Below are 12,257 nucleotides of genomic sequence, written 5' to 3' on the forward strand. Positions count from 1 at the left end.
CCCCCCCCCCCCCCCCCCCCGCGTTGGTGGGGCGGGACTCCTCACCTGTTTAGCAAACGTTGAGCCCCTACCAGGTGAGACATGTTCATTGGTGAACGAATGAGTATATGTGCCTGGACCCTTCTCTGTTGTAGCTGATGTTCTTGGGACATGATCAGCATCCCAGAGGTGTCAAGCAAAGGCCTGGGGGTCCAGAAAGTACATCAGGATCTCAGATTAGACTGTGGGGTGGGGGAGACACTTCTGAAGAGGACACTGGAGCTGACCTGAAAGATGAATACAAGATAGCATGTATCAGGCCTGTGGAACAGTGTTACAGGCAAAACAGGCACAGCTTGTGCAAAGGCCCTGAGGCAGGGAGGAGCAGAAAGCCCAGCATGGCTGAGAAGGAGCTTGTGAGGTTGGTAGGTGGGACTGGAACCGCCAGTGGGGCCACCAGACCCATGATGGGCACTCACCCATGCAGGCATGCTGCGTGCCTGCTGGGCTGCATCCAGTGTCTTCCTTGGGGAAGACGAGGAGGAGCGGGTGGACCTGGCCCCAGCCCTTGAGGCCAGGAAGAGCCGAGCGAGTCTGGGCAGATGCCGTCTCCTCTTTATTAGCACTTGCTGGAAGTGTCACGGTGTGATTCAGGCTGATGGGGCAGGGGGAGCCCGAAATTGGGCCAAGAGAAGTGTTGGCTCATCTCTGAGTTTAAAGGTACAAAGAACTGGGGGAGGGGCCTTTGGGGGCTGAGATTGGGGCTCTTTGGGCCTCGGATCTTGGGGTCCTCATCTTGTTCTCAGGTTAGCTGACCCCAGGGCTTCCTGGTGGGATGGAAGACCAGAGGACCTGCAGCCGCTATGGGGTTGGGGGCGTGTCTCAGAGGCCATTTTGGACGGGCCTGCGTGGCAAAGGAGGTGGTGTCTATGCTTCTGACACATGTTGGGAAAAGCCAGCCAGGAAGGAGGAGGATCCTGGGCTTAGCTGGCGGGGGGCGGGGGGGGAATGTGAATCATGCCCACAGGCTTGCACAGGCCTGCCTGGTGGGGGTGGGGTGTTCCCTGCTGACGCTGCAACCTGCTCTGTGGCCTCAGTTTCCCCATCTGTAAAGGGCCGGCCCCGGGACGCCCTGGGCTAATTCTTTGAGCCAGGCTTTGTTTCTGGGAAGGGGGCCATCTCTGCCACCAGGGCATGGGGTCCTGGTGCCTGAGGACTGATGTGACAGGCAGGTGGAATCCATGTGAGCACGTCACTGGTGAGGGCCTGGCTTGGGCAGGGATGAAGGATGGCAGGGTGGCTGGGTGAGCGGCACTTCCCAGCCAGGTGGGATGTGTCCCTCCCCCGCCTTGCTCCTTGGAAGTCTCGCCTGCTCTGGACTCTGGCCACGCTGGGTCCACATTTCCCACTTGGTCTCTCAGCCTCCATGTGCCTGGCCAGCTGTGCCCTGGGGCTCCATGCTCAGGAAGCACCCTGTTCCAGCCACTCAGAGGCACTCAGAGGCCAGGCTGGCCGGCTGGCTGAGAAAAGGGCTGGTCAGGCTGGACTTTGCAGGATGTGTAAGAGCTCTCCTGAAGAGGCAGGGCATTTGCGGTAATTCACGCCCTAATTCTTGTGCAGGGATGGAGGAAGGATCTGAGGTGGTCACGTAGTGGAAAGAGGGCGGAGGGGAGGGGAGGCCACAGAAGCTTCCAGGCCCCTTCCCCTAAACTGAATGGGGTGTTGGGGAGTGCCTCTTTTGGACCAACCAGGGCAATTTGGAAACTGCTAAGGCTGAGGGGGATGGAGTGCCCTCTCTGAGCCACCATAGGGAATGGCTCAGAGGCTGGCGACAGGAAAAGCTATGAGGCAGAGGGACAGGCAGGGCGGGGGGAAGCGGGGGTGGGGGGAGGCAGGAGATGAGCTTCTTCCAGCCCCGCATCTGCCTCCCCGGGGTTCCTGTGGGCCTGTGACTCAGTGCGGCTGCTGCAGTTGATGAAAAGAAAAATCCCAAAGAAAAGCCTGTTCCCATAGTAACCCAGCTCTAATTAGAGACTCCAAGGCCAACGGGGCCTTTCCTGCCTGGGCAGGGCCTTGGAGCCAGGAGGGGCTCTGCTGGACGTTGGGGAGACACCCCCGTACCCCCTCCTGTTGGGGTCGGAAGACCTGGTGTCAGCTTGACACCAGGGCCCTGAATCCTTCCAACCTCCTGGCAGAATGGAGAGACCCTTTTGATAGACAGGCATGCGAGCTGAGTGAGGGGAAGGCACTCGCCGAGGGTGCCTGGCCCCCACTTTGGGTGGCTCCCTGGATGGCCCAGGCCTTTTCATCAGACCATGTCCAGGACTGGACACGAGCAGCCGATGGGGTCTGAGCAGCCGAGCAGAGGGCCACGGCTGTGGGGCCCTGGGCGTGGCCTCCCTCTGTTCCCCTGTGGGAAGAGCAGGTCAGTGTGGATTCCGTGGGAGCATGGGGCTGCTCCTGGCTGAGTCTCCGAGAAGGAGCCTCCTGACTTCGTGCTTACCTCTGGCTAGAGATTGGACTTCTAATCCAGGTTCCTTTCCTGCTCTTTTGCCCCTTTCTCTGGAGATCCCCCTCTGTCCTGTCTGCTGCCGGAGTGTGCCCGGAGGGGCCTTTCCTCTTGTCTCTGCCCTCCTTCCAGTCAGCCAGCACACCGCACATTGGGCAGGTGATGCCATGGGGCTGGGGTGGGCTAGCTCATACAGTGGGGCATGTCTGCCAGCTTTTGGGGACTCTGGCCTCAAAAGCTTGTGCTCCCCAGAGTGGCCTTTTATGATGGTTCCATTCTTGGTGGCTTGGCTACCCGGGGGCCCAGTCTCTGTTGACCCTCATCTTTACTGGGGGTGTGATGGTGGGTCTGACTCACTACCTGCCTCCCAGTAGTCAGCAGATCCTTGACATCAGGGCTAAGGGGGCCCAGTGGGCCTGGAGGCTTGAGCCCAAGGGGTTCTGAGAGGAGCTAGCTGTTCAGGGCCCTGGGTCCGCCAGTCCATAGGGAGAGCATGGGAGGAGGCCTGAGTCTGCCCACTTCCCCTCCTGAGGCTCACCAGCACTCATCACTTTCTCTCTGGGTGACCTTGGGAAGGACATACCACCTCTGCTTCATTCTCCTTCGTGAAGTGGAGGTGAAGGTCCCCACCCCCTGGTGCTGATCGGGCCCTCAGCTTGGTGGTGGAAAACTATGGGTGGGTCTCGGGTGGGGAACCAGGGCTCCCCCATCCACCAGCCTCCATCTGCTCATCGGAAGGGCCACCTGCCACCCCCCACTGTGGTCCCGTCTTCTAAAGGTGTCCAGACCCGAACGGTGACACACTTTCAAGCCCCGAGTCTGGGCGGCCAGCAGAGTGGGCAGGTGTCCCTGCTGTTTCGGTTCTTAGAACCCAGGCACTTGGGGAATGTGAATTTGTTCTGTTGGAACCAAATATCCTACTTCCAGGTTGTTAGCTGGAAGAGGCAACGCAGATGGGGCCCCAGAGATCAGCTGCTGGGCAGCAGCGTGTGGGAGCATGGAAGCCCCCTCTGGTCACATCAGATGATTTAGGGACAGGGAAATGTGTGTGAGCATGTTGCTTAGATCATCTGTAAGTCGTGATCTGTGGCGTGCATGCACTTTCAGGTAGAGAAAATGCGTGTTTGCACTGGGGAAAAGGCGAGGAGGGTGTGTTCACCGCCGTTTGCCGTGTGTTCTGGGGTGCAGTGGGCGTGGGGGTATGTGTGACTCTCCCTGCCCCCCCATCCCCCGCAGAGAGACAGCACAGGCGGGGAGGGGCAGAGGGAGAGGGAGAGAGACTCTCAAGCAGGCTCCAAGCTCAGCGCGGAGACTCGGCGCTCTGTCGCACGACTCAGATCATGATCTGAGCCGAAATCAAGAGTCGGGCGCTTAACCAATTGAGCCACCCAGGTGCCCCATGTGACTCCATTTTTATGCATTTATGAGTTTTGTAAATTTTCTGAAATGAACGTATGCTATTATATTTTACTCTTTTTTTTTTTTTAAGATTTTATTTATTTATTTGATACAGAGAGACACAGCGAGAGAGGGAACACAAGCAGGGGGAGTGGGAGAGGGAGAAGCAGGCTTCCCGCCGAGCAGGGAGCCCGATGCAGGGCTCGATCCCAGGACCCTGGGATCATGACCCGAGCCGAAGGCAGACGCTCAACGACCGAGCCACCCAGGCGCCCCTATATTTTACTCTTAATTTTTACACACATACAGGAACAGGATGGATATAATCTCTTGATTTCCCCCAAATGCGATATTCTGCAGTCTAGCTCCATCTGTCTTATATTCATTGTTTTTGATTATGTTTCAAGCAAATCCCCGACATCGAGGCATTTCATCTCGAGATGTTTGTTGGTATCTGAAAAATGAGGCCATTTTCTTACATAACTACAATATGATTAACAATAATTAATCCTTAATATTTAATCCTGGTCCATGTTAAGATTCTCCTGATTTGTTCTAGAATGTCTTTGTGCAGATGGTTTGTTGGGAGGTATTCTAGCATCCGAGAAAATGATGTGAGGGCGGACGGAGCCAGCCTTGGTCCTTGCCTGGCCCTGCCTGGGGTCTGGGCTCCTACTCCCTGATGTGGAGGCTGAGGGGTCTTGGCAGTGGTGTGTGAGGGCAGGGCTGTGGGTCGGCCCCAGCTCAGGGTGTGGGGGTCCCTGTGCCAGTCGGAAGCTCTCCCCGCAGGTATGGACCTGTCAGCCAATCAGGACGAGGAGACCGACCAGGAGACTTTCCAGCTGGAGATCGACCGCGACACCAAAAAGTGCGCCTTCCGCACTCACACGGGAAAGTACTGGACGCTGACAGCCACTGGGGGCGTGCAGTCCACTGCCTCCACCAAGTGAGTGCCCCGCCGCTGCGCCCCAGGCTGGCCTTTCCCGGGGGTCGGGGCCCGGGGACCTGGGGCAGCCCCGCCTGACCCTTCCTGACACCCCCAGGAACGTCAGCTGCTATTTCGACATCGAGTGGCGTGATCGGCGGATCACACTGCGTGCGTCCAATGGCAAGTTTGTGACGGCCAAGAAGAACGGGCAGTTGGCTGCCTCGGTAGAGACAGCAGGTAGCCACCCGTGGGCGCACCCCACTGCCGGGTTCTCTGGAGGGTCTGCCCGCCTCATAGTCACTCACCGACATCCCCCCCTTGCCATCCCAGGGATGACATGCTGGGGGACCCCAGACTCCCGGCTCGCTCGCTCTGAGCCACGCCCTGATCATCCCAGCCCCACCCTGTGAGACTCACCGCCCCTCCCCTTTCCTGGGACAGGGGACTCGGAGCTCTTCCTCATGAAGCTCATCAACCGTCCCATCATCGTGTTCCGCGGGGAGCACGGCTTCATCGGCTGCCGCAAGGTCACGGGCACCCTGGATGCAAACCGCTCTAGCTATGACGTCTTCCAGCTGGAGTTCAGTGACGGTGCCTACAACATCAAAGGTGGGTTCTGAGGGGGGCAGCTCCAGGGGGCCACAGGGATTGAAGCTCTTGTCCCACTTCGGGGCTCAGCCTGGCCGCCCTGTGACTTGGCTCTGGGGACAGACATCCTGTGGCCAGCAGGCCCCTTTCCCTCTTTGTGTAGGAGGGAGGACCCCCAAGCTATAGAAGGAGGAGCAGAGCAGAGAGGGAGACCAGATTCTGGAAAGGGAGGGTGGGCAGGGAAGGTGTCCCACACCTGAGTTGTGGGACTTAAAGTCCGGGTGGGGGGAAGGGGCGTGGACCCCCGTCCAGCAGGGGTGGGAGGCTTGGGTGGGCATCCCACAGAAACCACCCCGACTCCAGAAGCCGTGATTGCAGGCTGGGGCCTGATGGGTCTCACCGCCCCCAGACTCCACAGGCAAGTACTGGACAGTGGGCAGCGACTCTTCGGTCACCAGCAGCAGTGACACCCCCGTGGACTTCTTCTTCGAATTCTGTGACTACAACAAGGTGGCCATCAAGGTGGGCGGGCGCTACCTGAAGGGGGACCACGCAGGCGTCCTGAAGGCCTGCGCCGAGACCATCGAGCCAGCCACTCTCTGGGAGTACTAGCCGCCAGCGCCCCGTCCCCGCCCTGCCCAGACCCTTCTGCTAATAACTCTCTTCTCCAGGTGGGCTCCAGCGTGGTGGCGAGCCCCTTGCCTTTCAAACTGGAAACCCAGAGAAAACGGTGCCCCCACCTCTTGCCCCGTGCCTGGTCCTTGGCGGGATCTCAGATCCTTCTGTCCTCTCTTCTCTGCCGTGGGCGAGGCTGGCACCCCTTTCTTCTGACCTCAGACGACTCTGAGCCTTATTTCCCCAAAGTGGCCGAAGAGAGTGGGGGTGGGGGAGGGCTGGGAGGCCTTCCCGAGCCCCTGGGCCTGGTGGGGTAACTGGAATCTCCTGCCCCCTCCCGAGAGCCTCTGCCCCCCACTTCCCCGGAACTGGGTGCCTGCCCCCAGCCTATCGGGGCCCCCCCCGGTCGGTGCACCACCCCTGCGTCGGGGAAGGCCACGAGAGGGGGAGGGGGCAATACCAGCATGTACCGGCTGCTTGCCCCCCTGCACCAAGCGGGCCTGCCCACTGCACACCCGCCCTGGGCTGGGGCCCTGCTGTCTCTCTTCTTTTCACCCTGGCCTGACTGGAAGCAGAAAATGACCAAATCAGTATTTTTTTTTTTTTTTAAATGAAGCATTATCGCTGCAGGCACCCAGGCAAGCTTGGTGGTAGTAGCCACGAGTGATCTTCAAGGGGTATTGTGGGGGAATCTCGAAACAGCATCTCTGGGCGTTGGTGCCCTCCTTGTCTGCTAGCTGTGGGGGGTGCAGGGTGCTTCCCTGAATCTGGAACCTGCCCCTACCTCCTTGGGGGACCTCGCTGGCCCCCTCCCTCCTGCCTGCCCAGGCCTATGTCCCCATCTGGTTGGTGCTGAGCCCCTCACCGCCTCAGCCAGAGCCCCCGGTGTGATCGGTGCTCCCTGTCCGACTGGACTCCTCGGGTCTCGGGGTGGGATGAAGCTGGGCGTCGCCCTCCACCGGGAGCCCCATGGGGAGCCCCCAGGCCCCTGGCTCCCAGCCCTGCCCCTGCCAGCCCCCCTCTCCCCCACCAGTTCATCTCTGCCATGCATCTCACTCTGGGTGTCTTGGTCTTTTATTTTTTGTAAGTGTCATTTGTATAACTAAATGCCCATGATAGTAGCTTCAGACTGGAAAAGCAAAATAAAATAATGCGAGTGTGCAGCCCTGAGCTGGTCTGTGTGTATCTTGGGGATGAAAGTGGGTGGGGTTGGGGTGGGCCCAGGGTCCCGTGGGTGCTCTGAGCAGCCTGGACATCCCTAGGCGTGGAGGAGGGCCCTGCAAGGGGTGGATTCTGACCTGAGACCTGCCGGGGGCCACCAGTGTCCCAAGTACATAGAGCTTCCGGGTAGGGAGGCGGCTGAATCTGGTTCCACAACCTCCTGCCTCCAATATTAGGAGCCTGCAACAGGCATGCACTTAGGCTGGGCATGTGAACTGCATGACTGTGCATAGGAGGTAGAGCTCAAGGTAATACGAACCCACAGATCCAGCTTCTTCCTCCTGCCTCCACGGATGCACCTTGACCAGAACTTGGAATTACGGGGCCCTCCTCACACACTGCAAGAGGCCCCAGACAGTAGGCTCAGGTCCCCCAGGGGCTGGGATTGCATGGTCCGAGGGGCCTTCTGAGGACCGGCACAGAGATGGGTGCAGATCCTGGAAGGAGTCCGCTGGATGGGCTAAGCTTGGGGGCCAGGATGGGTGCCTCCATCAAAGCAAGACCCCCAGGCTCAGCCCCGGGAGCTGGGGGGCGCTTCTCCGTCTGGCAGACAAGACCCTGAGGAAGTTGCCAGCCCTGAACCCACCCCGCGTTCTCGGCCCCTGGCAGACCTCCACGTGGCCAGCCCTGCAGGGACCGCAGGGTCTCACTTAAGCCAGAACTTCCCAAGGGGTAGCGCTGTTCCATCTTATAGAGGAGGAGACCGAGGTTCAGAGCAGCAAGGCACAGCCTCGCGGGTGGAGCGCGGCGGCCCACGGGTGTCCACTAAGCAGACGGTGACTGAGGGCAACAGAGGATGGATGCGGACGTGAGGGGGGCAGCGCCAGGTCCTGGGGTGGGGCCCGGTGGGGGAGGGGGCTGGAGCGAATTTGCTCCCACCTTGGGGCCCGAGCGGTGAGCGGAAGCGCTGATTGGCTGCTGGTGATGAAACCGGGATGCCTGCGCTGTGATTGGTGGTCCCTGGAGGCGGGAGTCTAGAGATTGACAAGGGCAGATGGCGCCACAAAGGGCTGTTGGGGCCCCAGCGGGGTCCTGGCGACCAGTCCCCCACCCCTGTTAAAGCCAGGCTGGAAGCCAGAAAAGTCTCAATGACGTGGGAGGAGCAGATGAATCCGCTGGAGCCAAGTTCTTCCAGACCATGGGGGATGGGGGGAGGCACACTGCAAGGGGTTCGGGGAGGAGGGGGGAGCCCAGTCGGGCAGTTGGAGATGCTGCGGGGTGAGGTGGTTCCCTGCGATGCCCGGGAGAGCCCCGCCCACGGAGCTGGAAAGAACTGCCCTGGAATGACCCCGGGGTCCCCTCGCCGAATCCGAGCCTAGGCCGAGCTAGGCGCAGATTCTGAATTCCATTTGTTCCGCAAAAAGGCACCTGCCACGGGGCTGCGCGTTCTGGGGGCTGTGGGTGACTAGCGCACGGCGTATTTGGGGAGATGATCACACCTAGGGAAAGAGGGCAGTACAAGGGACTGGAAGGACAGTCTGGGCAGACGGAACAGCGTAAGCAAAGGCCCGGCAGGAGGAAGCCAGGCGGAGCCTCCTCGGGTGGTAGCTGGAGACTCGGTTTGAGCAAGTGAGGCTGGTTGTGTCCAGACCCACCCGGAGGCAACGGGCGTCTTCAGAAGGGGGGTAGACTCTCCTGTGGGCACATGTGGAACATCTGGGGGACCACCAGCCTCCCTCCTGCATTCCAGGGCTCCCCATTTCTGGGTCTTTCCAGACCTTCGTGTCCATCTGTCCAAAACAGGCTCTGGGGCCGGGGCTTGGATTCCAGAGCGGGATAGGCCGCTCTAGCTCCTGCCAGAAGAAGCTTCCTCAGTTTCCCCATTCATAAGGGCCTGGCACATCATATGTGGCCCTGCAGACACATGGGTTTATGCACATTAGTGGGCGTGTGCACATGTGAACAGAGTCCTGTGCACACAGAGACATATGTGGGTGCACAGGCACAGACCTGCTCATGGACACACCACACCAGCTTCCGGTAACAATGAACTGAGTACTGACCGCTCACAGCGGGGCCTGGCCTCTGCACCTCAGGGGTGCCCACCCCCTCCATTCGCCCAAACCCTGGCGGGCAAGTCTTCCTCACCTCCAGTTGTGAAGCTGGGTCCCCTCCAAGCCTGCCATGGAGTGTGAGCAAGAGTCCAGCCTCCCATTGCTCAGATGGGGAAACTGAGACCTAGTGGATGCCCAGTGAGCCTGGGCAGGGGCAGTGGTGCTCTGAGTTACACGTCACAGTTAATTGTGAGCCCCAAAGATCACAATTGAAGGAAAAATATTCAACGAAATTTATAAGGAAGAAAAAAGAGAGACAAGCGTTCTTCCCTCGCATGGGGCACAAGAAGGCTGCAGACCAAGTGGCATCAGGCAGGCTGGAAACAGCGGTGTATCCAGAATGCACAGGCCATCCCAGGGCCGCACCCCCAGTCCTGGGGCCTCCCCATTCCTGTCTGCTGGGGTCCCCGCAGGCGTGGCCCTGTAGGACCCTTCTTGGGATGGGACCCCAAGCCCTGCAGGGGGGCCGTGGAGCTGTCCCTCTGGTGGGGGAGGCCTCTGAGCTTCCCAAGCGTGTCTCCATGGGACACCCCTGCCAAGTAGGTCCCCTCCCCAGTTCAGGCTCCTCCCCTGTTTATTTCTGGGGAGACCTCAGTGGAGGACACCCCAGAGCTGGCTGGGCCCCACTTCCTCCAGGGTCAGAGCAGCCTCTTCCAGAACTGGGAGGGATGACAGGTGACCTCCAATGACCTCACACTGAAGCATAATGTAGGTGAAGCTGCAGAGGGATCTGGACTCTCTGGGGACCCTCTGTCCTCAGTTTCCCCCATTTGAGCAATGGACAAATGGTTCCTAGGGCAAGACTGTCCAGCTGGAGGAGGGGCTCTGAGACCCCTGGGACAGCGAAAGAAGGGAGCCTGGAGAAGCCCCCCTCCCCAAGACATGCCTGGGAGGGGAGGGGCAGGGTGGGTCAGGTGGAGAATTTGGCCTGAGGCCCAAGCCCCTTCATGGGGCCCCTGGGTTTAACCAGGAGGAGGCTGATCCTCCAGGAGATGTAATAATCGAGACAAAAGCTGAACAGACATTGGGGAGGGGTCTGCACTCCCCTCCCCCCTCCCTGGGACCCAGGCCTGACCCGCAGATGGGAGGAGAAGACCCACCTTCCAGGCACCTCCAACTGGTGCCAGGCACTGGCAGGTGCTCTGACAGGGTTACTACTTTATCATCGTTGTTAGTTTAAGAATTAAGGTAATAAAAGCATAGAATCTGGTGTCAGAGGATGCCCCAGCCCCAGCCCCCTCCCGACACCCCCCCGGGTTAAACACTGTTGGCAGTGTCTTTTACTCGTCCAGAAAATCTTATTTTTATGTAAAGTATTCATATACAGCCCTTGCTATGTGCCAGGTACTCACCCCTTGTTAACTCAGTCCCTGTGATGCGCTGAATTTTGTCCCCCTGAGATTCATGTGCTGAGGCTGGACCGCCCAGCACCTCCCGACGTGATTGTGCGCGGAGACAGGGTATTTCAGGAGATGATTACAATTTAAATAGGTCACTGAGGTGAGCCCCACTCCGATCTGACAGTGTCCTGGTAAGAAGAGGAGATCAGGAGGCAAATGTGCCCAGAGGGAAGGCGGGAGGCTGTGGACAGAGGCCTGGGTAGGCCCCCGCCCGCTGCCCCCAGATCTGGGACTGCCGGCCTCCAGGGCCGGGAGCAAAGGTGCTACGTTGTGGCGCCCCAGCCCACGACTGCGACTACCAGCCCCACTTACTGCTGCAGGAATTGAGGCTCAGGGAGGTTAGGTAAGTTGCTCCCAGCTTGGGTGCAGCTGGGATTTATATATAAAAACATAACCCGTCTATGCAAGCACACGCAAACTCATCCTCATGTGATTGGTTCCCCCAGCAGCAGACACGCACATTCAAGGCCAAGTGGCCTATTTGGGAGGTGACCCCAGGACACAGGGAGGGGGGAACGTGAGCCAGTGGTGCACACAGTACTCGTCCTTCTGTGACCGGCTTGTCTGACGTGGCCCCGTGTCTGCGAGGTTCACCTGCGGCGTGGCGTGGGTCGGAGTTTTCTTCCTTGTCACGGCTGACTTGTGTTCCGCGGGATGGACGGATGCACATGCCACTCCCCGCCACGGACGCTGGCTTGCTTCCAGCTTTTGGCGCTTGAGAACATGCCGCTGCAAACCAGGGGTACAAATCTCTGAGGCCTTGCTTTCTGTTCTTTTGGGTTTACACCCCAAAGTGGCCTTGCTGCTTCATATGGTCATTCCAACTTCGTTTTTTCGAGCAACCTCCATACACTGTTTTGCATAGTGGCTGCACCTCTTTACATCTCCAGCAACAGTGAGCCGGGGGTTGTATTTTGCTTTTTTGCACACTCGGGATCGTGTGCTCCCACGGCCCCCTCCCTTCAGTTGTCACCTGACACACGTGTGTTTTCCTTACCGACGCAGGTAGAACTCGCTCCGGCTTCTCGAGGTTTACCCTGTCCCATCCCATCCAGTCCACCTTGTGCCCCAGTCACGGACACTCACGTCCGTTCTCCCTTGTTCTGAGCAGCACATGCTGCTGAATGGAACGACGGTGGGCGGGAGACGCTTTACAAGGCTCTGGGGGAAATTTCTGGAAGGGCAATTCTTAAGTCACTTGACATTTTGATAGATGGGGCCAGATCGCCTCCCCAAAGACCCTCCCCACCCTGCCCAGCTGTTGGATGAGTGTGTCTTCACGTTCTTCCCCTCCTGGATGGAATCGTTCTGGAAGCTTCTTGCCAGGCTGAGGTGAAAGCAAGTGCGCTGCATAGGCCAGAAGTGCAAGGGTCACCTCCTACGGGTTAGTCCGTGCTAACGGGGAGCTCCTAAGCTGGGCGGGGCCTCTCCACCTCCTCTTCCTGCCCACTTGGCTTCCTTCTTCCCCAGAGAACCACTGGCAGACTTGGGGGGTATAAATGAAAGCCACCACATCTCCCAGGGCCCCAGATAAAGTCTCCCCCAAGAGCTGGTCCCTGGTCCCT

The 12,257-nt window shown here is 59.2% G+C and overlaps 1 protein-coding gene across 1 annotated transcript in view; it reads left to right on the forward strand.

Annotated features, from left to right (window-relative positions):
- FSCN1 (fascin actin-bundling protein 1) overlaps positions 1-7,187 on the forward strand; it is a 9,898-nt gene extending 2,711 nt beyond the window's left edge. Inside the window, exons 2-5 of the mRNA XM_034988313.1 lie at positions 4,676-4,832; positions 4,930-5,051; positions 5,256-5,423; positions 5,812-7,187. Of these exons, the coding sequence (XP_034844204.1) occupies positions 4,676-4,832; positions 4,930-5,051; positions 5,256-5,423; positions 5,812-6,014 (650 nt within the window). The 3' untranslated portion in view covers positions 6,015-7,187. The remainder of the gene's footprint in view (positions 1-4,675; positions 4,833-4,929; positions 5,052-5,255; positions 5,424-5,811) is intronic.
- The last annotated feature ends 5,070 nt before the right edge of the window (positions 7,188-12,257 follow it).

Source organism: Mirounga leonina, unplaced genomic scaffold (genome assembly GCF_011800145.1).
Source record: "Mirounga leonina isolate KUSES-001 unplaced genomic scaffold, KU_Mleo_1.0 Mir_454, whole genome shotgun sequence".
Taxonomy (NCBI): domain Eukaryota; kingdom Metazoa; phylum Chordata; class Mammalia; order Carnivora; family Phocidae; genus Mirounga; species Mirounga leonina.